Source organism: Schistocerca nitens, chromosome 1, assembly GCF_023898315.1.
Source record: "Schistocerca nitens isolate TAMUIC-IGC-003100 chromosome 1, iqSchNite1.1, whole genome shotgun sequence".
Lineage (NCBI taxonomy): Eukaryota > Metazoa > Arthropoda > Insecta > Orthoptera > Acrididae > Schistocerca > Schistocerca nitens.
Window position 1 is genome coordinate 698,843,482 of NC_064614.1, and position 27,950 is coordinate 698,871,431.

At 39.9% G+C, this 27,950-nt stretch overlaps 1 protein-coding gene across 1 annotated transcript in view; it reads left to right on the plus strand.

Moving 5' to 3' along the window:
* Positions 1–17,159, plus strand: part of LOC126236851 (uncharacterized) — a 35,642-nt gene extending 18,483 nt beyond the window's left edge. The window contains exons 4-6 of the mRNA XM_049946465.1: positions 5,639–5,728; positions 5,862–5,963; positions 16,960–17,159. Of these exons, the coding sequence (XP_049802422.1) occupies positions 5,639–5,728; positions 5,862–5,963; positions 16,960–17,091 (324 nt within the window). The 3' untranslated portion in view covers positions 17,092–17,159. The remainder of the gene's footprint in view (positions 1–5,638; positions 5,729–5,861; positions 5,964–16,959) is intronic.
* The last annotated feature ends 10,791 nt before the right edge of the window (positions 17,160–27,950 follow it).

The window sequence follows — 27,950 nt, forward strand, 5'->3', positions numbered from 1 at the left end:
CTGATCACAGGCTCCTTCGTATCCGCATCCTATGACGTCTGTCGACTGAGAATGTCACGCCGGTCGGTCAGTACTCTTCAGCCTTGCAAGGCGTGTCCGGATGGAGTTTGAGGTTTATTCTTGCAAAATCTTGTAAAAAATGCTTGCAGAAATGAAAATAGGCACAAATGTACCTTTCATGCTGCAGAGGACCAAATTTGTAAACAAATGATAAGAAAACAGTCATCTTTAATCACTCCAGAATCACTCATATGCATTCGAGATTCTTAGTAGGTGCTGATCTAGAACGGTGTACAATTTAAACCGGGGATGGCCAAGAATTCAGCTCACGACCAGTGCTTTTACTCACATGCGTAAGCTCTCTCACCTGGCTGCACACATCCACAACCGCCACACAACGCTGTCTGAGCATATTGACGAGGAAGAGGGGCAAACTGCCAAAGCGCCCCATTTAAATGACAATGCTGTAACTCTGCATACAACCTGATTTCATATCCCATATTTCTCAACAAAACAGATTACAGAAATCTTTTAGTTTCAAAAATTATTTTTTGCGCGCTGAGGACGTAATGTCATTTTTTATCAACTAAAAACTATAGGGATACGGACAGATGTAGACATACATGTTCACAGATTTTCGCACTTAGGTTGCTGCGCAATCGAGAATCACTTACTTTCATAACCAAAAACGTTCCTTCCAAGACATCTTTTGATTGAAATATTGTATCACGTGCTATCTCATTATGTAGACGAGGAAACTCTCCCTGAAGAAGAAAACGTAGACCTCTCGGTGAGTATTAAGGTAAATGAGTTAATTTCATGCACCCGTGAGACAGGGGTAGCGTCTTTGATTAGTAATGAAAACGTCCTCGATCCCCCCAGGTTCGAAACCCGTCACTGCTTAAATTTTGATTAATAATCAGCATTGACGGCAGAAAACTTCCAACATAACAAGTCACCTTCATTCTGCCAAATGCCTTGCCAAAGAGGTCGGAGGATCGGACAGAGTTTCTGGCCACTCTCTTGTCCTAGGGGTCGAAAACTGCCCCTAAAGGCGGAAGAAGAAGCACTGATAAACGGCATGATGAAGCTGACGGCAAAGGAAGTCACTGCATTAACGACACGTAGCGTGTGTCCACAGGACATGTGACCTGTAATTGAAAAAGTGTCATGATAATCTCTTGTTTGGAAAAAGATACCAGAATATTCCAATCTCCAGGAGGGTCTGCCAAGAGAGAAGTGACCATGAGAAAAAGATTCATTAAACAACAAAACGGCCGCGCGGGATTAGCCGAGCGGTGATAGGTGCTGCAGTCGTGAACTGTGCGGCTGGTCCCGGCGGAGCTTCGAGTCCTCCCTCGGGCATGGGCGTGTGTGTTTGCCCTTAGGATAATTTAGGTTAAGTAGTGTGTAAGCTTAGGGACTGATGACCTTAGCAGTTTTGTCCCATAAGATTTCAAACACATTTGAACATTCAACAAAAGGATAACGTTGTACTAGTCGACGCGTGGAAGGTCAGGCTTTTGAACATGGTAGGGAAACTAGAAAAACTGAAAAGGGAAATTCAAAGCCTCCCTGTAGATACAGTAGGGGTCAGTGAAGTTAAATGGAAACAAGAGAAATATTTCTGGTCAAATGAGTATCGGATAATATCAATAGCAGCAGAAAATGGTATAACGGGAGTAGGATTCGTTAAGAATAGTAAGGTACGGCAAAGAGTGTGTTACAGTGAACAATTCAGTGAGAGGACTATTCTTATCAGAATCGACAGCAAACCAACACCGCCAACGACAGCTCAGGTCTAGATGCCGACATCGGAAGCTGAAGATGAAGAGACAGAGGTAGTATATAAGGATATCGAAAGGCTAATACAGTATGCAGAGGTACATGAAAATCTGCTAGTTATAGGGGTCTGGAATGCGGTTGTAGGGGAAGGAGTTGAAGAAAAGGTCACGGAAGAACATGGTCTTGGGACAAGGAATGAGAGAGGGGAAAGACTAATTGAGTTCTGTAATAAATTTCAGCTAGTAATAGCGAATACGCTGTTCTAGAACCGCAGGAGGAGGAGGTATACTTGGGTGATACGGGAAGATTTCAGTTTGAATACATCATGGTCAGGCAGAGATTGCAAAATGAGATACTGGATTGTAAGTCACATCCAGGAACAGATATAGACTCAAATTACAATGTAGTAGTGGTGAAGATTAGGCTGAAGTTTACGAGATTAGTGACGACGAGTCAATATGCAAGTGGGATACGAAAGTACTACGGCTATAGATACTGCTATAAGGAATAGCTCGTCAGACAGCTCAGTTGAAGAGGGATGGACATTTCTAAAACGGGCGGTCACAAAAATTGTAAAGAAAAATCTAGGTACAAAGAAAGTAACTGCGAAGAAACCATGGGAAAAAGAAGAAATACTTCAGTTGATCGATGAAAGAAGGAGGTACGAAAAGGTCCAGGGAAATTCCGGATTACAGAAATATGAGTCGTTGAGGAATGAAATAAATAGGAAGTGTAGGGAGGATAAGAGTGCATGGAAAATGTGAAGAAATCGAAAAAGAAATGATTATCGAAAGGACAGGATAAGCATACAGGAAAGTCAAAACAACCTTCAGTGACATTCACAGCAAGGGTGGTAACATTAAACATGCAACGAGAATACCACTCTTAACTGCAGAGGAGAGGGCGGATAGGTGGAAAGAATACACTGAAGGCCTCTATGAAGGCGAAGATTTGTATGATGTGATGGAAGAAGAAATAGGAGGCGATTTAGAAATGGTAGGGGATCCAGTATTAGAATCAAAAACTAAAAGAGCTTTAGATGACTTAAGATCAAATAAGGCAGAAGGAATAGATAACATTCCATCAGTAGTTCCAAAATCATTAGCGGGAGTGGCAACAAAGAGACTATTCATGTTTGTGTGTAGGATGCATGGGTCTGGCGACATACCATCTGACTTTCAGAAAAATATCATCTACACATTTCCGAAGAGTGCAAGAGCTGGCAAGTGCGAGAATTATCGCACAATCAGTTTAACAGCCATGCATCCAAGTTGATGACAAGAATAATATATAGAAAAATGGAAAAGAAAATTGAAGATGTGCTAGATGATGATCAGTTTCACTTAAGAAAAGGTATTGGCGCCAGAGAGGCAATTCTGACGTTGCGGTTGATAATGAAAGCAATACCAAAGATAAATTAAGACACGTTCGTAGGATCTCTCGATGTGGAAAAAAGCATTCGAGAATATAAAATGGTGCAAAATGTTCGAAATTCTGAGATAAGTAGGGGTAAACTAAAGGGAAAGACGGGTAAAATACAATATGCACAAGAGCAAAGAGACAATAATAATAGTCGACGACCTAGAACGAAATGCTCGAATTAAAAAGGATGTAAGACAAGGATGTAGTCTTTCGCCCCTACTGTTCAATCTGTACATCGAAGAAGCAATGATGAAAATAAAAGGACGGTTCAGGAATGGACCTGAGATTCAAGGTAAATGGATATCAACGATGCGATTCGTTGATGACATTGCTATCCTGAATGAAAATGAAGAAGAATTACATGATCTTCTGATCGAAAAGAACAGTCTAATAAGTAAAGAAGATGGACTGAGTGTAAATTGAAGAAAGACAAAAGCACCGAGACGCACGAGAAATGAGAACAGTGAGAAACTTAACATCAGGATTGATGGTCACGAGTTAGACGAAGTTAAGGAATTCTGCCACTTGCTCATCAAAATAACCAATGACGGACGGGGCAAGGAGGGCACCAAATGCAAAATAGTACTGGCAAAATGGGCATTCCTGAGGAAGAGACGTCTACTAATATCAAACACAGGCCTTAGTTTGAGGAAGAAATTTCTGAGAATGTTTATTTGGAGCACAACATTGCATGTTAGTGAAACACTGACTGAGGGAAGTACAGAACAAAATAGAATAGTAGCATTTGAGATGTGATGCTACAGACGAATGTTGAAAATTAGGTTTACAGGTAAGTTAAGGGATGAGGAGGTGCTGCAGAATAGGAGACGAAAGGAGTGTACAGAAAATACTGAAAACAGGAAGGGACAGGATGATAGGACATTTATTAACACATCAGGGTATAACTTCCATGGTACTAGGGGGAGCTGTAGATGATAGATACTGCAGAGGAAGACAGAGATTGGAATACATCCAGCAAATAGTTGAGGACGTAGGCTGCAAGAGCTACTCGGAGATGAAAAGGTTGGCACAGGACAGGAATTAGTGGCAGGCCGCATCAAACATGTCCTAGACTGGTGACTCAAAAAAAAAAAAGAACTGATCTAATGAACGTAGATTACATTGCTTATCAACCAGTTCCATCTGCTAAGGCGTTTTGAAGTCAAGACAATAAACGATCTCGAAAACAGTTTCAAACGAGGTGTAGCATTGTCAGTCTCTTCAAAAAGTTTGGAAAACTATTGTTGTAATTCTTTTCGGGTCACAACGAATCCTTCAGACCTCTCGTTTTCGTTAACACCAGTGTGCCTAGGGAAATGTACACTTCTCTATGTGAGAATACGTTCTTTCTCATTGTTATTTTCATTTCAAGTACATCCCCATGAAATCAGAAATAACTTGGTTCTCAGCTTCTAATGTCTTTCAGTGGTCGTTCGAAGTCAAGCCCACTTTATGCGCCCGCGCGAACGTACGCTCGCAGGTTCGAATCCTGCCTCGGGCATGGATGTGTGTGATGTCTTTAGGTTAGTTAGGTTTAAGTAATTCTAAGTTCTAGGGGACTGATGACCTCAGAAGTTAAGTCCCATAGTGCTCAGAGCCATTTTGAACCACTTCATGCGCGGTATCTGAAACGCTACGTTTTTCTTCATGAATTCAGTAACGACGGGCTTAGATCGAAAACTCTTCGTTCAGTACCATCAAAAATTGCTGCAACTGACAGCTGAATAACGCGTGTGACTTAAGCAGCTGTACTATAGGTACCACCAATTTCATCACTTGCTCGATGCCCCCATGTTTACCACAAAGTGTTCCTTGATGTGCAGAACAATGAATCCTGCGTCTGTTGATCGTTTTCATTTTCCGCTGTCTCATATTCAGATAAATCTTAAGTTCTTTCCGAGTGGTTTTGTAACGTCGTTTCATAACAAATCTACGGTGCCCTCGATTATGCGACTATATATCCCATAATTGATATTAAGAATTCTTATCCTGGCCATTAATTCCTATTGATTTGTAAAAGCTTGTGACGATGGACCGCAAGACTACATTTTGTGCAAAAGGCAGGGACCTGTGGGCTTTCCTTATACTACGAACAAATAACGAACAGTAAACAGCACTGACACCACGATTCTGCCGAAGTGAGGAAAATCGTGCAGAGAGAAAACTGTCGCATCACAGTACTAAATGAAATGTGGCGATGTACCGTGTACTTCCGATAATTATCGAACGAAGCTGGGACAGGCCGACCTTCGGCCTTACGCATCCCTCTCATCTTCATCCCTGTGGTTTGGTACACTATGGCCAACTCAGGTATAAGCGTTTTCCTGCCAGCAGTAACTTCAGAGACCAACGTATTTTAATTTTATTTTACGTCAATAATTTCTGAGTATGTAAAGCGAATTCTGCATTCCATTTTTCCTTCCATTTTCAGATCTGGGATGCTGAAATGAATGAGGATGGACAGTCGCCTGTATTCTGCGATTTTGAAGTGTGCATTAGAAAGTGGGACATGTTGCAGCTGGTAAGTGTGGCGAACAGACACTTGGATGAACGCGTAGGCAGTAGTCTGCGAACAGTTACTGTTTTTGTGAAATTATGAACATTTCTGATACAGCTTTCTTCATATTTTATTATGTGTTTGCTTTCTTTTGTAGGTCGACGCCTGCGCCAATCAGAGCGGCAGCACCAAATCTGAAGCGGAGAAGTACGTGCAAACAACATTCTGCATTGTTGATGAATTACGCCGACGCAAATTTGTAAGTGCTTAGCTATGTAATAAGAAATCAGTAATTTGTACTTAAAATCAAAAGATAACAGTGAATGGAATTTGAGAGTTATGTGCCACTTTTCACGCTAACCAATTGTTATGGAGCTATCACTACCTCCGTAGCTTACAAACGACAATTTGGCCGAACGTGATACAAATCATACGGAGATCCGAATGGGGGACTATTTTACCTCCGGAATATCATGAGGACGCCATCATCATTTAACCATACAGTAAAGCTGCATGCCCTTGGGGAAAAAAAAAAAAACGCCTGTAGTTTCCCTTTACTTTCAGCCGATCGCAGTACGAGCACAGCAAGGCCGTTTTGGTTAGTGTTCAAGGCCAGATCAGTCAATCATCCACACTGTTACCTCTGCAACTACTGAAAAGGCTGCTGCCCCTATTCAGGAACCACACGTTTTTCTGGCCTCTCAAAAATAACCCTCCGTTGTGGTTGCACCTACGGTACGGTTATGTGTATCGCTGAGGCACGCAAGCCTCCTCACCAACGGCAAGGTCCATGGTTCATGAGTGGGGGCTGGGGGGGGGGGAGGGGGGAAGGGGAACGTTAACGATATGGGCCTGTAATTTAGTGAATTACTCCTACCACCTTTCTTGAATATTGGTATGACCTGTGCAACTTTCCAGTCTTTGGGTAAGGATCTTTCGTCGAGCGAACGGTTGTATATAATTGTTAAGTATGGAGCTAATGCATCAGCATACTCCGAAAGGAACGTAATTGGTATACAGTCTGGACCAGAAGACTTGCTTTTATTAAGTGATTCAAGTTACTTCACTAATCCATGGATATTTATTTCTACGTTACTCATATTGGCAGCTGTTCTCGATTCGAATTCTGGAACATTTACTTCGTCTTCTTTTGTGAAGGCATTTAGGAACGCTGTGTTTAGTAACTCTGCTTCGGCACCACTGTCTTCAACAGTATCTCCATTACTATCGCGCAGACAAGGCATTGATTGTTTCTTGCTGCTAACATACTTCACATACGACCGGAATCTTTTTGGATTTTCTGCCAGGTTTCGAGGAAAAGTTTCGCTGTGGGAACTATTATAAGCATCTCGCATTGAAGTTCGCGCTAAAATTTCGAGCTTCTGTAAAAGTTCACCAATCTTGGGGATTTTTAGTCAGTTTAAATTTGCCATGTTTGTTTCGTTGTTTCTGCAACAGTGTTCTAACGCATTTTATGTACCAAGGAGGATATGCTCCGTCGTTTGTTAATTTATTTGGTATAAATCTCTCAATTGCTGCCGATACTATTTCTTTGAATTTCAGCCACATCTCGTCTACACTTATATTATTAATTTGGAATGAGTGGAGATTGTCTCTCAGGAAAGCGTCAAGTGAATTTTTATCTACTTTTTTTAATAGGTATATTTTTCACTAATTTTTGAGGATTTGGGGATTACAATATTCAATCTCGCTGCGACAACCCTGTGTTCACTAATCCCTGAATCGTTTTTGATGTTCGTTATTTTCTCAGGATTATTTGTTGCTATGAGATCAAGTGTGTTTTCACAACCGTTTACTATTCGCGTGGGCTCATGAACTAACTGCTCGGGATAATTTTCAGAGAATGCGTTTAGCACAATTTCGGATGATATTTTATGTGTACCTCCGGAATTAAACATGTATTTTCGCCAACATATCAAGGGTAAATTAAAATCACCACCAACTATTATCGTTTGAGTCGGGTACCTGTTCGAAATCAAACTCAAGTTTTCTTTGAACGTTTTAGTAACTGTATAATCTGAATTGGGAAGTGGTGAAAGGATCCTATTACTATTTTGTTCCTGTTGCCAACAATGACCTCTGCCGTCACTTACAAGAAGTATCTACTTCAATTTCGCGACAAGTTAAACTACTTCAGGAAAAAGGAATAACTATCCCCTATGATAGCTATGCTATAGGATAACTATCTTATAGGATAACTATCCAGTTTAAGATTAGTAACGTAAAGACAAACAAAATTATTCTGATGATTCTACTCATTCTACGTAAAAAGTTCAGCAATTCAACATACACAAAGAAAAGGACTTAAAATCCAATATCGTAGGCCTACAACAGCAGCCTACAGTGGAAACTGTCCATTGATAGCGGCCCTAAAATAAATTAATATGTTAAAAATCCGCCTCAGTTGCGAAATGTTACTGGTCTTTACCGAGGATTCAGGTAACTCTAGCCTTCTTCAGAAGCTTAAAATAAACTAATACATGCCAGAATAAGTCACGGTCAAACATAGAAAGCTAAAGTACCGTGGTACCAAGTCAAGCTACGTTACTCACCCGAGGAACAGCCACGGCCCTACTTCGTGGAAAGCGGTCGGTTAGCCGCGGACGTAGGAGGGTCCGTGAGGACAGCCGAGTATTTCATTCGCTTCTTTTCCCTCTTCATTGTTTTTTCCTCCAGATTTAAGGAAAGGTCTGATGTGTTTCTGGGACACAATAGTAGGCCTAGACTGAACATTATCCTAGCCCCTGCAAGAACATTTGGACTCACTTATCTAGTGTCATTAATATGGTTCGTGGAGATCTCCAATGCTTGAATTTGGTTGTCTCCTTCTTCTATTGTGTCAGCACTTAGAGCAGTAGGCCAGTCAGGAACTGGTCGGTCTGCTACTAAACCTGTAGCAAATCCATGGTCGTTAGAACCGTCTCTACTGAAGGGAGAAATGGCACAAGTCTTGAATCCTGCTTGGACATTTGATGGCGTGAACGCAAGAGGATATCCCGAAGTCACTACTCCTGGAATGTCACACATTGTCATCATAGAACATGGGTGATTTAACATCCACGAATTACTTGCAGGACTCACGTACTTCTTCAACGTTTAGATCTGAGGGTTGCAATTGATGTGAACAGTGAGGGGCGAAGTGACAATAAAACAGTACCGTTCTCTTAAGCATAGTTCTGCCCGTTAATCAACAGCTGAGAACCATGATTATCAAGTAGAAGTGGACGCCGACTGTGTTTAGAGTACTCTGAGTTAGCTGCAAAGTGTTTCAAAAATTCGCAGACATGTTCTTCCATCATCCATCCAGAAGGGTTACTGGCTTCACGGCAGCCCATTGGCCCATTACGAATAAAATGTTCTTTGGAGTACACTCAGGCAAAAATGAATATTGGTGGAATGCAGTTCCTAGTAGCAGAAACAGCAGCAGTTAATTTAATTAGGCTACTTCTTCTCTAGATGTGATCGACCCCAGTTGATTTAAATCTTTTCATGACGCACTTGGATTTGGCTTTTGTATTGTTTCAATGCCATTGTCGCTCATGTTTCAAATATCTTTCGGCTCAAAGTTGTATCGCTTCATTACCGTAGCTAGGTTATCGAAAAAGCGCCAACGTTCATATTATAGGAGCTAGAGGATTGGGCTAGGCTGTTAGCTTCAGGAGTAGTAACTGCCAAATCTGTGTCTTTTCATGAACCCAGAAAACCAGTCAGTCCCATCTCGTCGAGTTTCAGTCAATTTTACAGATACTTCTAGCTCATTAGAAAAGCTAATTTATAAAACAATTTTCAAATTTATTTTGGACTGAGACCGAAGTACGTATCAGACGCAGCTTTTATATACTCTGCCAATTCATTTTCAAGAGTAACTGTAAGCTAGCGTCTGTTAGGATAGTAGCCTCCACGCAGTGAATGGCAGGTTACATCACTTCTTAAATGCCCATCAGAAAACTTTTGAGAGTAACGAGCCAATGTCCGATAACTTGTATTGTAATCTTTGAAAACAGCGCGTATGGATTTATTTTCCAATTTCACCATTCGAGCCGCTTCCAGCATAGTGTCTGCGGATGTTAGACCTTTATCTACTTTACTTTCAAAATTTCTAGGCATCTTGATAGTGAAGACGCAAAATGAGAGGATGTAACCAGAAAAGCAAACACTTTCGTAGAGATGGTTGTCCCACGTGACTGGCAAACCCGTTTGTTGTGTCACAAGCAAACCGAAATGTCATTTTCAAAACTGTACCCGCTATTCAGCTTTGTGTTTGTCATTACGATTTAGGATTACCGCACGTAATATATTGAATATATATTGAATTATGCTCCACGTGACTGTAGAAGGCGATCATCAGTACAACAAAAAGGTTTGTAGTTAAATAGAACGATGAAAATGCACTGAAATTTTACTCACCAGCACTAGTAACAGAAAAGTATGAACAGCTCCCCACTCACTCACACTTCACGCAACAGATGTATATAGTGCAGCCGCTCTCAGGAATGTAATTCCAGTATAGTGTGATATCTGGTGGCCGAGTTATTAACTATGGGAGAAGCAACATGTATGACTACCATACCCGGTCCCCCTACTTCCTTTTCAGTACGGCTTTCCTTTCATGTCTTCGATTTGTATAACTGCATTTCCGTTTCTGTATTGGTTATAAACAACCTACACTCATTGTATCTTATCTCTGCTGCTCTTTGGGTAGCGTCATTGATTAGTAATCAAAATTTTCCCTTCTCCTGGGTTGTATGCGCGCCACCGCTCAAATTTTCAATAAAAATCATCGGCAATGGTGTCCGCAGCTCGTGGTCGTGCGGTAGCGTTGTCGCTTCCCGCGCCCGGGTTCCCGGGTTCGATTCCCGGCGGGGTCAGGGATTTTCTCTGCCTCGTGATGACTGGGTGTTGTGTGCTATCCTGAGGTTAGTTAGGTTTAAGTAGTTCTAAGTTCTAGGGGACTGATGACCATAGATGTTGAGTCCCATAGTGCTCAGAGCCATCAGCAATGGTGGCCAAAAACTTCAGAAATAGGAAGTCACACTCACTCAGCTAGCGGCTGAGGAGTGGACAGATGTTCAGGGCACTGTTTTGCCCTTGGGGTAGAAAACTGCTCCTAAACGGCAATGATCAATAGCATGAGGATGCAGAAGGCAATGGGAACCACTGCATTAATGATACATAACATGTATCCACAGGACATGTGATGTGCATCTGAAAAAGTCTCATGACGATCTCTCCATTGGCAGAAGATTCCTGACAAGTCACCCGTTCAGATATCCGGGAGGAGACTAGCAAGTGAATGGTGACTGCGAGAAAAATATTGAATAACCAATGAAAAGGCAACGTTCTAAGAGTTGGGACGTGCAACATCAGAAGTTGTAAAGTGGTAGGGAAGTTAGAATATGTGTAAAGTGAAATGCTAAAGCTCAGTCTAGATATAGTGAAGGTCAGTGAAGTGAAATTGACAGAAGATAAGATTTCTGGTCAGATGAGTAGAAGGTAATATCAACAGCAACAGAAAATGGTGTAAAGAGTGTAGAATTCGTCATAAATAGGAAGGTAGGGCTGGGCGTGAATTATTCTTAACAGTTCAGTAATACGCTTCTGTTCATTAGAATCGACAGCAAATAAACACCAACAACAACAGTTCAGGTACATATGGCGACGTCGCAAGCCAAAGATGAAGAGAGAGAAAAGGTGTATGAGGATAATGAAAGTGTAATTCAGCAGGTAAAGGGAGATAAAAATTTAATCGGGGAATTGGAATGAGATTGTAGGGGAAGGAGTAAGAGAAAGGGTTAGGAGAAAATATGGGCTTCGAAGTAGGAGTACGAGAAAAGAAGACTCACTGGGTTAATAACAAATTTTAGCTAGTAACAGCGAATACTCCGTCCAAGAATTACAAGAGGAGGTGGTATAGTGGGAGAAGGGAGTGAGATATTGGAAGATTTCAGGTAGACTACATCATGGTCACGCACAGACCCAGAAATAAGATGCTGGATTGTAACGTGTGCCCAAGAGCAGAGATAGACCCAAATCATAAATTGGTACTAATGAAGAGTAGTCTGAAGTTTAAGAGACTAGTCAGGAAGAATGAACGCGCAAAGAAATCGGATATGGATGTACTGAAGAACGAAGAGATGGACTTGAAATCCTCTAAGGCTCTAGCTCAGTAAGCATTTCAGTTGAAGGAGAATGGACATTTCCAAAAAGGGCAATCACAGAATTTGGAAAGAAAAACACAGCCACAAAAAAGGTAACTTCAAAGAAATCATGGCTTCTTCTTCGGTTATCAACCCACAGGTTGGTTGGCAGCAGCACGCCATTCCGTTCTTTTGTCAACTTTCTTCTTCATATCTGCATAGGTCTGGCACCCGATGTCATTTATTACTTGTTGAATGTAGCTTAATCTAGGTCGTCCTCGGCGAGTTCTTCCTTCAATGATTCCTTCTAATATTCTCTTAATGAAATTGTTATGCCGTAAAATGTGACCTATGAAGGTTATTCTTCTTTTCTGTATATTTCGCCAAAGAGATCTGTTTTCTTTCACTCTTCTGAGGACATCTTCGTTTGTAGCCTTGTCTCGCCAGCTGATTTTTTCCATTCTCCGGTAGCACCACATTTCGAATGCCTCTAATCTTCTCTTTTCTTCTTTTCCACTAGTCCAAGTTTCACATCCGTAAAGGGCTGTACTCCACACATAGGTTTTCATGACTCTCTTTCTTACGTCTAAACTAACATTTCTACTCGTCAGTAAGTTTCTTTTTCCATTGAATGCTATTTTGGCAAGTTGTATTCTGTTTTTAATGTCACTTTTGCTCCTTCCATCTGCTGTTATTTTGCTACCTAAGTAGTTAAATTCTGTAACCTGCCCTAGTTTCTCTCCCTTTATTGTTATTCGTATGGGTTCATTGTAGTTCAGGGCGCCACTCACCATCACTTTAGTCTTTTTCTTATTTATTTTCATTCCATACTGTTCTTTTAAGGTGTTTTCCATTTCATTGAGTGCGGCTTCTAAATCTTCTTTCCTTTCTGTAATTATGGCGATATCATCTGCATATCGCAACATATCTATTTTCATTCCGTTAAGTTTTATTCCTACTTCAATATTCTCTCTTATTTTATCTATTGCTTCTTGGATATATGCGTTGAAAATTACTGGAGATAGTGGGCATCCCTGTCTCACTCCTTTCCTTATTCTTGCTGTTTCTTCTTTGTTTTCCTTCTTAACTAAGGCTGTTTCATTTTGGTATATTTTAAAGATTATCCTTCTATCATTATATTTCAGACCAGCCTTCTTCAGAATTCTAAACATTTCTGGCCATACAACATTGTCAAATGCCTTTTCGAGGTCTACGAAGGCTATAAATACTTGTTTGTTTTTGGAAATTTGTTTCTCAATTATTAGTCTTAAAGATAAGATTGCTTCCCTCGTCCCTACACCGCTTCTAAAACCGAATTGGTCTTCACTTAGAGTGCTATTCAATTGGTTTTCAACTCTTTTCAAAATTATTCTTATTAGAATTTTTGATGCGTGTGAAAGAAGACTGAGTGTTCGATGGTTTTCACAGTCCATAGTAGATGCTTTCTTAGGTATGGGGAATATGATGCATTTCTGATAGTCTTCAGGAATTTCACCTGTTTTGTATATTTTCTGTATGAGTTGCAGTAATGTAGCTTTCATTTTGTCTCCTGATTTCTTAATTAGTTCAGAAGGTATATCATCAACACCTGCCGCTTTCTTATCTGGTAGTTCTTTTAGTGCTTTTTCAAATTCATCTTTCAGAATTGTGTCCCCTAGTTCTTCTTTCTCTACTTCTTCGCTTAATTCTATCATATTATCTGTTAGAGGGTCTCCTTGATATAGCTCTTCAATGTATTCTTGCCATCTCTTCAGCGTGTCATATCCAAATAGTACCTTGCCCTCTTTGTTCTTTATAGTTCCTGAAGATTTTACTTTCCGTTTAGCAAAGTTTTGTTTTATTGTTCTGTAGGCCAAGTCAGTTTTTCCTTTAACCATGTTTTCCTCCACCTCTTTACAAATGCTGTTGAGGTAATTTTCTTTTGCTTTCCTAGATTCTCTGTTTATTTGGTTTCTAAGCTTTCTGTATTTGTTTTCGCTTTGCTCGTCAGAGGCATTTTTGTATAGTCTTCTTTCTTCCATTAGACAAATTATTTCAGGTGTTATCCACTCTTTCCTGTTTACAGGTTTGGCTTTCCCAATAAATTCTTCTGCTGCTTTATGTATGCCTTCTTTGATTTGTTTCCACTCCTCGTTAGTACTCCCGGGAATAATGTTTGATGCCATCTCATCAGTTTTCCATGCATAAGGGATCACTAGTTCTTCAGACTTTAGGTTATCTCTGTTCCATACTTTGTTCGTTTTTCTCTCTAATCGCTTGAGTTTGAGTAAGCATTTCATCATTACAAGGTTGTGATCACTATTAATATCCGCAGACGGGTAGCTTCTGCAATCCTTGATTTGGTTTTTAAAACGCGATTTTACTAATATATAGTCGATTTGGTGTCTTCTAGTATCTCCTGGGGCTTTCCACGTGTACCTTCTTCTTTTATGGTGGTTGAAAAGGGAGTTCGCTATGACCAACTTGTTTTTGGCACAAAATTCAATTAGCCGGCTTCCTCTTTCGTTCCTATCTCCTAGACCATATTTCCCTACAATTCCGTCAACTTTCTCTTCTCCAACACTAGCATTCCAATCTCCCATTATAATTAAGTTCTCTTCACCTTTAACATAATTTATAACTTTGTTGATGTCTTCATACACTGTTTCTATTACATCGTCTTCTTCTGCCGATGTCGGCATATAGACTTGTACTATTACCGTGTTCTTTGGTTTGGTTCCAATTTTGACTAGTATTATCCTAGAGTTAAATTGCACATATCCTGTGACTAGATTCCCGAGTTTTCCTTTTAGAATTATTCCAACTCCACCGATTCCAGTTGTTCCTTGGTTAGTACCTGTATGAATGATAACAGAAGGAATACTTCAGTTTATCGACGAAAGAAGGAAGAACAAAAATATTCACGGAGATTCAGCAATAGAAATACACAAGTCACTTAACAATGAAATAAATAATAAGTTCTGGGAAGCTAAGACGAAGAGATTGCGTGAAGAATGTGAAGAGCTCGGAAAAGAAATGATTGTCGGAAGGACTGGCTGAGTATATAGAAGACTCAAAAAAACCTTCGGTGAAATTAAAAGCAAGGGTTAAAACATTAAGATGGCAATAGAAATCCACTGTTAAAGGCAGAGGAGAGAGGGGAGAGGCGGAAGGAGTTTATTGAAGGGCCAGTATGAGGGGGAAGACATGCTCGATGGAGCCAGTATGGAATAAAAAAGGGAGACTAGTATTAGAATCAGAACTTAAAAGAGCTTTGGAAGACTAAAAAACGAATAAGGCAGAAGGAATAGATAATATTACATTGGAATTTCTAAAATCATCATGTGAAGTGACAGGACCTGGAAAAAGCAATAGATGTTTGAAATTCTGAGGAAAACATGTGAAAGCTATAGGGAAAGACAGGTAACAAATAAATTAACATGATCTCAGATAAAACAGTAAGTTCAGAAGACAAAGAACGAAATGCTCGAGTCAAAATGGTGTAGGACATCGATATGGTCTTGCTCTCCTACCGTTCATTCGATACATCGAAGACGCAGTGACGCAAATACAAGAAAGGTTCAAGAGGGGATTTAAAATTCAGGGTTAAAGGATATCAATGATAAGACTGCAATTCTCAGTGAAAGTGAAGAAGAATTGACAGGATCTGCTGAATGGAACGAACAGGCTAACGAATACAGAATGTATACTGATAAATCGAAGAAAGACAAAAGTAATGAGTACCGGCAGAAATGAGAACAGCGAGACATAACATCAGGAAGAAGATGAAATTAAGTAATTCTGGTACCTAAGAAGCAAAATAACCCAGGACGGATTTCACTAGAAGAACATAAAAAGTAAACTACCACTGGCAAAATGGGCTTTCCTGGCCAAGAGAAGTGTACTGGTGTCAACCACAGGCCTTAATTGAAGGTAGAAATTCCTGAGAATGTATATTTAGAGCACAGCGTTGGATGGTAATGAAACACGGACTATGCGAAAATCGGAAAAGAAGAGAGACGAAACATCTGAGATGTAGTGCAACAGAAGATTATTGAAAACTACCGGGTAAAGACTGAGGAGGTTCTCTGGAGAATCGACGAGGAAAAGAATACATGGAAAATACTGGCAAGAAAAAGTGACAAGAAGGTAGGACATTCGTTATGACATCATGGAATAACTTTCGCGATGTCAGAGGCAGCTGTAAAAACTGTAGAGGAAAACAGAGATTGGAATCCATCCAGCAAATAAATGAGGATATTGGGTGGAAGTGTCATTCTGGGATGAAGAGTCTGACACAGGAAATGGATTCATAGCGGGCCGCATCAAACCTGTCAATAGACTGATCATTCACTCAAAAAAAGAAAATAAATGATCAAAACTTAAAATTGTGTGTTCCAAGAAATATTTTCAAAATCTGTCTCAAAATCGATAGATCCTACAATTCTTTATCCTATCTGCTCTCATTGGTTGTAGGGTCAGTTTTTACATAGGGTGTTCTTACATCTCTACCTGAAACAAATTGGCATTCCTCGAAACAGTGTTCTATTACCTTTTCCAATCTTCTGTAAATAATTCGTGTAAGTATTTTGCAATCATTACTTATTATGATCTTCCCGTAACATTCACACTTACCAGCACGGGCCGTCTTTGGAATTGATGTTATTACATGCTTCTTAACGTAAGCGCGTATATCTTGCACGTCAACAGGAATGGTTTTGTTGTGACGCTCTCTTAAGGATGGGACGCTCACCGTGTTTGGCTTAATGAAAGACATAGTAAAGATTCAAACCAGGATTTCACAGTTCGTCAAAGTGAGAATGTCACACAAATGCTCCACGAACAATGGTAGTAGACGTTATGCGTTGTGAAGAGCCCCCCTGGTCACAAATTCCCAAGAGCCCAATCTCCAAATGACGTCGAGTAGCACAACTTTGTCCAATACACATCAATGATGATATTAAATTCTGGCCCATATTGAAGTGTGCGGACAGTGTTACTGTGTGAATGGGGTACCCTGGTGGCAAAAGGAGACTGGTTGAGTATGTACACTGTACGGTAGCTTGTGGAACATAGTTGTAAATGCAGTTGCGTGCCATACTGGTTGTCTGCTTGCAGATGATTGAACCTCGGGACCTATACGGCTACTACAGCTCTATGACGTATGCGCTGTACGTGACGGAGGCCGGCGAGCTGCGTGTGATGATGACCCACGGCGTCATCAATAGGTACAGCTGCGATGCCTCATAGTCCCCGGCGGAAACGCTTACAACCTCTTTCGATGGACTCAAGAGTGCCTCCTGGACGTAATATCAATAACATCACATAAAATATTTCCTTTAACGTAAAACGAGAGACTCTGTCAACAATAAATTGCAATGCCTAACAATACTCGGTGTACTTTTCATTTCTGCCCACGAAGTCTTACTCTTTGCGATTATTGTTGTGATCGACAACTGGGAAAGTTCGTGGTCGATCAAAACTGTATGCTAGACTGAGATTCGAACCAGTAATCTTGTCTTTCGCATACTGACCTGATCCCCATTGCCGATCTAGAATCTCATTTGTGGCACCACATCTAATCGAACGTTAAAACAACCTTTGAAATGTGAAATACCTTCTGTTGTACTGTATCTGACTTCCCGCATTTTTGATATGTTGCTTGCTGATTCATTTGTTGTACTCTCTAGCTTTTCATGTATCAACAAGTGAGTTAAAGTGTGTTTTCTCACTATGAGCAAATACATACTGTACTCATTGTGGTTGGAGGTTTCTGTGGTGAAGCCACGGAGAACCACGATTTTCGAGAAGCACGTTATTTGTGAAGTTACAACGGTGGCTATAGCATAAGCCACCTCGTCGAACCAGTTACTGTGCAATTGTGACGGAGCGACAGCTACTCTAGCTTCGGAAGCGCCTACAATCGACGGACTTTTGCCTGAAAATCCGGATAATACGCTGCGCACGCACATTTTACAGGTTACTTAACCGCGTCTTCCACGCCATCTAGCAAATCATCGTTTCGCTGTACATGCCGCAATAACGAAATTTCATTTACAGTTTGAGCTCACCATTTGTGCTTTAAACACTCAATCTCTTTTGTTATTGTTATATTTTATTCATGGCATACTCGTCCTGTGCAAGTAACCACACTTCGAAGACTATGTGCTTTGCCGTGTTCGAAAAGCAAGAGATCTACGCATTGAGGAAGAATTACAACTGAAATTAATAATTTATAAGAACCGCGACAAAAAATCTCCAGTAATTAAAATATATATATATATTTCCCCTTTAAGTTTAATTTAAGGAATACAACTATGAGCCATGAGTTATCGCAGTGTGGACCATCAAGTGGACAATATTAATAAAAAAAGAATTTAGCAGGAGCTGTCCATTCTAGAATAGCATAGTTTTATTTTCGGTGGGTACATGAGTCATTTCTTCCAGTCATGTGCGTCCAGTATCCACATCTTAAACTAAGTGAGTAGCGACGCTGTAATTGCTTATTGTATAAATATGAAAACAAATCTGCCTTTAATTAGCCTAACACTACTAAAGAATAGATATATCTATTTAGTTTGTGTCAATTTTTCACTTTATTGTTTATTGTATTTTTTAGCCATTTGTTGTATAAGGCATACAGTATGTTATTGGACAAGTCACTGTGATTTACAATACACGTTTTTAAATTATACAAGAATATTTACATTGATTTAGGCTTAATATTATCAGAACTGAGAATTCAGCTTTCATACATAATATTTAATACAAGCAATTCAATCAATTTTTTTTTTTTTGTAAAACTTATGATTAGCATTTCATTCATTCTTTTTTCAGTATTTGGCAGCAAATTTTTCTGTTTCAAGATATTCACTTATACTACAAGAATACTGTTACAATAAATACTTATGGACAACAGTTTTAAATTTTGATATGTCCTTTATTGTTTTAATTTTGTTATGTAACTTATCGAATATTCTGTTTCCTGTTTGCAGTGGTCCATTCTGTTTTAGTGTTGTGTACCCATGTTGAACATGTATATCCTGCTTTCTCCGATATAGACATGGTAGTGGAAGGATGTGAAGTTTCTTAAACAAGGGCCTGCATGAGCTTCTTGAGGCTACATTTTCTATGGCTCTCAAAATTTTGTTTTGGAATATAAAACAACTTTTGTTTGCAGATACATATCCCCAACCGATTACGCCATATCACAATAAAGATTCTGTGTCTTTCAATGTGCAACCAGAAAGAATTTTGATAGTATAACAAATAGTACTCAATTTATTTGCAATATATTTTGCATGTTGGATCCATCTTAGATCTGCTGGGATCTGTACGCCAAGAAATTTTGTATAGCTTAAATTTTCAAGCGTTCTGGTAAACAATACTGTCTAGTGTGAGGTCATTTATTTTGCACTGTGTATAAGTGCATCGTAACTGTTTTTTTCCGTATTAATTACTAAATTGTTTCCAGAAAACCAGTCTGTAATGTGGGTCTTACACTTTTTAGTCTCATGCAGCAATTCTTCTCTGCTCCTACCTCTTACTATCACATTTGTGTAACCTGCAAATTTTACGTAATTATCGAGTGGACTAGTCTGTTCCAAGTCATGTACACATAGTAGAAACAGAATTGGTCATAGAATGGAGCCTTGCAGTACATTGTACTTAATGCTCTGCTTTTCGGAGCAGAAGGACTCTATCTTGTTCGCTTCTTGAATAACAAGCTCAACTACTTGCTCTCTATTTTGGAGATATGATTTTATCTATTCATAGGCTTGGCCCCTTATACCTACAGCTTCAAGTTTCTTAAGCAATATGTTGTGACTGATGACATCGAATGCTTCAGACAGGTCTATAAATGTGGCTGAGATATGTTCTTTGCTGTCTATTACATTTCATGCTCCATTTAGGAATGCAAAAATAGCAGTCTCAGTAGATTTAGATTTTCGGAATCCGTGTTATGTGTTTGAGGTGTAATTCCTCTGCTGTGAAACTGATTGGTCTTTTACAGTAGATTTTTCAATTATTTTGGAAAATCCAGGTAGTAGTGGAACAGGCTTGTAGTTGATATTTCTGTTTTGTCCCTTTCTTGAATAGAGATTTTACTTTTGGTGTCTAAAATATTTTTGGGAACATCCCATCTGAAAGAGAACAGTTACTGATGTTGCAAGTGGCTATGAGGGGAGCAAGTGTCTTTAAAATTTAGTCACAGATACTGTCAGTACCAAAAGAGAATTTGGTCTTCAGTTATTTGATTACAGCAAGTATTACCTTTCTATTGGTGGGGTATAAAAAATAGATTTATTATTTACAGTACATCTGGTTTGGTTTCGGAATGAACAAGGTATATTTTGATTTATAAGATGGTCAGCTATCTACGTAAAGTAGGAATTAAATTTATTTGGAATTTTTTTATGTTCAGCTATCACAGCTGACTTCTCCATTAGGCAGTTAATATTAAGGAAAGCTCTCCGTTCTGCTGAAATTTCCTTCCTTACAATATTCCATATAGCTTTCGTCATATTGCCGGAATTTTTTGTGTGTGTGTCAGTTGCCATTATTTTTACTAGTTGGACAACGTTTTCGAAGTTCTTTTTATAAGTTTTGTAATAAGTATCAAATTCTAGTGACGTGAGCTGTGTGGATAATCATTCTTTGCTGGAAGGTACCAGAATCCCAGCAATGATCCATTTATTTATTTTTTTTGTTTTAGTTGTGTATATTTTCCTGTGCGTTGGAGGGAAGCACAGTTCAAAACAGTAGGAAAAGTTACTGACAAAGTTATTATATTTTCCACCTGTGTGTTTTTCTGTTATAAAATTCTTTCCAGTTTACTTTGCTTAAGTAATGCAGAAAGCGATTTATATTTTCATTGCTGTTGTTTCTACTGGTGGTTTTAAGCAGTATTTAAATTTCAACTCGGTTTCTATACTCTGAGAGACTTTTTGAGCTGTGTGATCCCCAAACTCGTGTTTAGTGTTTCTCTTTTGTACTTCATTTCTACATTTACTAATATCTGTTGGTAGAGGACGTCTTTGTAAGGACAGTTGGTGTTTCTACAGTAGATTCCATGTTAAAAGTTTGCAGTAGATTCAGTTCTCCATTGCTTTTTTTGTGTCATTATTAATATCACCATATAGACTAACACCTCGGTTTGTTTCTGTTAGCCTGTTAAGTGAATATTCCAAACATTTTAGAAAAATAAGTGTGTATCCAGTTGGAGCTTTGTATAAACAAATATAGGCTACTTTAATGTCTACTACCTCAACTCCTGATAGCTCTACATCTTTCTCCTCCAATATTCCAACAGGAAGTATTATATTTACAAAGTTTATATTACTTCTTACGAATACGAACTGCCACCGTGTTTAAGAATTTTTCTACATAAATAACCACCTAGCAGCAAGTAATAAGTAGGGACACAATATGTAACTTGTCCTCATCAAGACAATGTTCTATGACGCACAATAATAAGGTAGTTTTTAACTTGTTTTTTAAGACTATTTGTACTTTACCTATTTTCTAGTTAGTAAATGCTTATTTGGGTGTAAAAGAAACATTTCATTTTTTTGTATTTTACCTGTGAGTTTAGAAATAAGATGTTACTGAGACAGCTGTGAGTTGACAGATTAATTATTCATATTTTAAATTTTTTCCTGGCTTAAAACACAAACATTGAGTGAGACAGATGTATTTTGTCTATGGTTCTTCCTGAAGGTGTGCTGTACCGCTGCTCCAGTTGTTGTTGGTTCTACTACTGCTACTGTTGTGGTTGTTGCTGCTGCTGTTGCTGCTACTGCTTCTGATGATAGTTTTGCTGCTGTTTCACTTATTTCTGGTGTTCGCTCTTCCACACCTACTATGCTGTTCTGTGAGCTATTTGCATTTGGGGCGTTGACTTGCATTAACGAAATCTCACATTTCGTTTGGAGGGTTATAGCTTTCCGTACAGCAGTATTCCCATTTGAGTCTCCAGGTAACACAAACTCTTCTTGTCCATGAGAGGTATGACTTCTATATCATCATACTGCTCATTTGAGCTTTTATTTTCTACATCTAAAATTTTTGTTTGTATAGCGTTGTCAAACCACCTGCAAATATTGTGCATTTCTGTATATGCAATTTCAATTTCGGTCTTTACACATGATCATTCTATGAAGTCATAAGGATGCGATCATGAAAAAACAAAACGTTTGTTACTCTCAGCTCATACAATTTTATTTTGGACGAGAGTAAGAGGTCGGTTTTTCATTCCTTGAGACATCGTTTGATCCCGCCAGGAAGACAGAAAAGTCCTTTCTGCTCCTACAGAAAATTTCTGCTGACTCATTGACGTAGCGGCAATGAATTTCGCTCCTGGCTTTACTATGCAATTAAAATTCTGACTGCTTGTCCACCGAAATTCGGTGGCTATATTTCGCCCTTCGATGTCTGCAAGCAGTTCATTTTACATGTACTTGCTGTTTGGAGCGTACCGATTTTCTACCTACTTTTGCTGTGCGCGACGTGTTGTTTGGTGGTATTTATTCTGCCATTTTTAATAACACAAGTCGATATTTTCTCAGGCTAACAGCTTATCAGTGGAAATATTTTGAGACCATTTTCGCATATGACACTTAAATACGACTGAAATATTCCATGTTCTACCTCATACACATATTGGTACATTCGGACTGTTGACAACACTGGCACATTCCACAGTAGGAAGAACTTGCAAGTGATTTTCGTGCAATAGATTTATGTTTCCTTCACAGTTCTCTGCACCCGGTATTATTTGTTTGAACTTTACATTCCACCCAGTTCCCCTACTTCTATTCCGCGATTTTGTCGTGTTCTGTAAACTTTTTTCTTCTTTAAGTTTCTTAATATCCGTTTTCAGTGAACTGATAATAAACTGTAAACTTGACACACGTTCTTTGAGCTTTGTTATTTCGTCCGTACATCTTTCACAGTTTTTCTTTTTAACATCATAACTGACAATATTTCGTGGAGCTACACATCGAATTTTTACCCTAGCCGCCATCTTGTCTCTCCACATCTCACCTTTAATTTCTTGATTACATAGAAAACATAATTAGGTAGGAACTTAGTTTCGAGCATTGACCTGCCTTACGACGACTGTCTCTCACAGTGGTTTGCTGCTAACATAGTAACTCACACTTCATTAAACCGCTAGCAAGGGGTCGCGCGATGCGCTATATGCGGCGCGCGGCCCGTGACCGACTGTGGCGACTCGAACGGCCATTCGCGTAATGTTGGTTGGGGTTCTTTTTGGGAGGAGACCAGACTCCGAAGTAATCGGTCTCATCGGATTAGGAAAGGATGGGGAAGGATGTCCCTTCAAAGGAACCATCCCGGCATTTGCGTGGAGCGATTTAGGAAAATCACGGAATATCTAAATCAAGATGGCCGCACGCGGGATTGAACCGTCGTCCTCGCAAATGCGAGTCAAGTGTGCTAACCACTGCGCCACCTCGCTGGGTCTTTCGCGTAAGGTCAGGGGTCGTTGACGGTTATATCTCTAATGTAAATTTTTCGGAATATACTAAGACTTAGACAAAGATTTGATACTGCTACTTTGACAATTACCTAAGTTGCCTTGGTAGGTTACTTCTATTTAAATTTCATGCTTCATGTATTCCGCTTTCATTTTATTTACTTAGCGGTCAAACGATATATTTTTACGTTTAGAGTTTTTCAATTTTAGTTTCATTTCATGCTTTCTTAACTTCAGATATTATTAGCATCCATGGTACGTTCGACAGGTTATCCCCACGTTTACTCAAATACTTTGCAGAGATCGGCATATAGATTAATGTATACTTAGCTAATTCAGTTAACATAAGCAGATGCTGTGACGATAATTCTAAGACAAGTCGGATGAAAATGGGCTGCCACTGCGCTCTGTTATTGGTGATAAATTGCCATCAGAAATTTGGTGTAAGCTACGATCACTAGTGACGCAGTCTGAAGTTCCAGACGCTGCCTTAGGACAAATATATCTGAACCAGTTGCCTTTCGCTAATAAAACTGCTGTGAGTTCGAGTAACCCCGAGACTTGTGTTAAGTTTGCATGTAGCTTATCAGGTGCATAATATTTTGTTAAATGACTGTTTGAGTGGATACCCTCATATCCGTAATGGTGCAGCGGAAACAGTAGCTCATGACACTACTAGAGGTTATCAGCTCCCGATGACTGAAGAAATCCACGTATTCCAGTACCACTTGACCGCTCTGCAGCGGCAGTTCAACAAAACTAGAGCAGCATCGCTGACTAAAGACAGTTATTAGTAGACGAAACGCACACCGTGAGGTAAAAAACATTCGCGCAACTGATTTTGGTATCATTTTCGATTCAAACAATGAGTAAGAAGTACTTGAATAATAATGATTAAAACCAACAGCTGTAGCAGAATCCAACGTCGTTATGCCAAACGTGTTACTTATCAATCGTCTCACCGTTGCATGGCTTATTACTGATACGAAGGTACAGAACCAAGTTGGTTTAGGCCCTGCTGCACACGATTTTTTTGGTTGCACATGCTGGTATACGTACTTAATAAGTTGACTGTTTACATTCGAAAACTTCGTTTCTGTTTGTCATTGTGGTTCGTGCTTTGATGGCAGGTTACGCTTGGGGACTGAAGATGACCCTTTTTGCCGTCGAAATTGGTAGCATCTTTTGAATAAAAGTCGTTGGATTCCGATACAGCTGTTGGTTTTAATCATCATTATTCAAGCACTTCATGTCCGGCTGCTGTCTTACCGTCCTCGATGGGTTAACAAAGATTTAACCAGCTGGAAAATGTATTTCCGTTTGTGACAACCTAAACAGCTACCGGTTGAACACACAACCGGTCGCTGTGAGATGCAAACGTGTTCTACTTATCAGTCATCATCTAAAGACAACCTCCACCAAATCAACCACAGGAACAATGTTCACTACCAACATTGTCAACGTCAATATTCCAAAACCACCGAGACGACTGGCCGTTTGGCGGATCCAGTCGCTTGTATGTAGCTGTCGTCCCAGGAGCGTATCTTATTGATTCTTGAGCGGAAGCAACTTTTCTGCAGGCAAACCAAACAGGCAAACTGTGGTAGCAGCCACCAGTTAATCAAGTGCATTTGGTAAAACTAAGCGTCGCATGGACTCGACAAATCACTGAATGTCGCCAGGAAAAATATCGAGCCATGCTGCCACTACAGCCGTCCATAAATGCCGATGCAGGATTTTGTGCACGAAGGGACCTCTGGATTATGTCCCATAGATGTTCGGTGAGTTTCATGCCGGGCGATGTGGGTGACCATGTCATTCGCTCGAATTGTCCGCAGTGTTATTCAAACCAGTCACGAACAATTGTTTCCAGGTGACACGGTGAATCGTCCCCCATAAGAATTCCGTCGTTGGTTTGGACATGAAGTCCGTGATTGCTGCATGGACTCCCAGTAGCCAACGTAACCAGAGGACCCTGCGCGTTCCAGTAAACACAGACACCATCATGAAGGCAGCACGAGCTTGCACAGTGCTGTGTTCACAACTTGGGTCCATGGCCTCATGGGATCTGCGCCACACTCTAGCCCTACATACAGCTCTTAAGAATTTAAATCAGGACTCACTGACCAGGCCACGGTTTCCGTGTAGGCTTAATCGATATGCTCAGATGCCTAGGAGCAGCGTTACAGGCCATGTTGTTGTTGTTAGCTAGGGCGCACACGTCGGCCTTGTGCTGCCATAACCTATTAACCCCAAATTTCGCTCCACTCTCATAACGGATACTTTTTTCATGCGTCCCACGTAGATTTCTGCAATTACTTCAGGTAGTGTTGCTTGTTTGTTAGCACCGGCAACTGTAAACAAACACCGCTGCTTTTTGTCTTTAAGTTAAGGCCTTCGGCTAAAGCTTTGTCCGTGGTGAAAGATAATGCCTGAAATTCGGTATTCTCGGCACACTCTTGACATTGTGCATTTTCGAAATGCATAGTCCATGCATATAGCTCCAGCTACCATTCCGCGTTAAAGGTCTGTTAATTTCCGTTGTTGTTGTTGTGGTCTTCAGTCCAGAGTCTGGTTTGATGCACCTCTCCATGCTACTCTATCCTGTGCAAGCTTCTTCATCTCCCAGTACCTACTCCAACCTACAGCGTTCTGAATCTGTTTAGTGTATTCATCTCTGGGTCTCCATCTACGATGTTTACCCTCCACGCTTCCCTCCAATACTAAATTGGTGATCCCTTGATGTCACAGAATACGTCCTACCAACCGATCCCTTCTTCTTGTCAAGTTGTGCCACAAACTCCTCTTCTCTTCAATTCTATTCAATACCTCCTCATTAGTTATGTGATCTACCCATCTAATCTTCAGAATGCTTCTGTAACACCACATTTGGAAAGCTTCTATTTTCTTCTTGCCTAAACTATTTATCACCCACGTTTCATTTCCATACAAGGCTACACTCCGGACAAATACTTTCAGAAACGACTTCCTGATACTTAAATCTATACTCGATGTTAACAAATTTCTCTTCTTCAGAAACGCTTTACTTGAAATTGCCAGTCTACATTTTATATCCTCTCTTATTCGACCATCATCAGTTATTTTGCTCCCAAATAGCATAACTCATTTACTACTTTAAGCGTCTCATTTCCTATTCTAATTCCCGCACCATCACCCGATTCAATTCGACTACATTCCATTATCCTCGTTTTGCTTTTGTTGAAGTTCTCTGAGAGAAATACAATTTCATCGGCGAACCTCAAAGTTTTTATTTCTTCTCCATGGATTTTAATTCCTACTCCGAATTTTTCTTTTGTTTCCTTCACTCCTTGCTCAATATACAGATTGAATAACATCGGGAATAGGGTAGAACCCTGCCTCACTCCCTTCGCAACCACTGCTTCCCCTTCATGCCCCTCGACTCTTATAACTGCCATCTGGTTTCTGTACAAATTGTAAATAGCCTTTCTTTCCCTGTATTTTACCCCCGCCACCTTCAGAATTTGAAAGACAGTATTGAAGTCAACTTTGTCAAAAGCTTTCTCTAAGTCCACAAATGCTAGAAACGTAGGTTTGCCTTTCCTTAATCTATTTTCTAAGATAAGTCGTAGGGTCAGTATTGCCTCCCGTGTTCCAACATTTCTACGGAATCCAAATTGATCTTCCTCGAGGTCGGCTTCAACCAGTTTTTAAATTCGTCTGTAAAGAATTCGTGTTAGTACTTTGCAGCCGTAGCTGCGGTCGGATTGTACAAGAAGGACATAATAAACTACCACTGGCAAAAAGGGCTTTCCTGGCCAAGAGAAGTGTACTAGTGTCAACCACAGGCCTTAATTGGAGTGAGAAATTCCTGAGAATGTACTTTTGGAGCACAGCGTTGTATAGTAGTGAAACGTGGACTATGCGCAAACCGAATCAGAAGAGAGACGAAGCATCTGAGATGTGGTGCAACAGAAGATTATTGAAAATTATCGGATAAAGACTGAGGAGGTTCTCTGGAGAATCGACGAGGGAAAGAATATATGGAAAACACTGACAAGAAAAAGTAACAAGAAGGTATGAAGTTCGTTAAGACATTATGGAATAACTTTAGCTGTGCCAGAGGCAGCTGTAAAAACTGTAGAGGAAAACAGAGACTGAAATATATCCACGTAATAAATGGGGATATGAGGTGGGGGTGCAACTCTGAGATGAAAAGTCTGACACAGGAAAGGAATTCGTTACGGGCACATCAAACCTGAGAGTAGTCCGATCATTCACTCAAAAAACGAAAATAAATAAATAAATAACGAGAACTTAAAACGGTGTGTTGCAAGCAACATTCCCAAAAGCTGTGTCAAAATCTATTAATGCTATAAACGTAAGTTTGCCTTTCTCTATCCTATCTGCTCGGATAGGTTGTAGGGTCAGTTTTCACCCAGTGTGTTCTTACATTTCTACGGGAAACAAATTGGCATTCCCCGAAATAGGGTTCTATTAGCTTATACGTTCTTCTGTAAATAATTCTTGTAAGTATTTTGCAGTCAACTTATTATGATCTTCCCGTAACATACACACTTATCAGCACGTGCCGTCTTTGGAATTGAGGTTATTACATGCTTCTTAACGT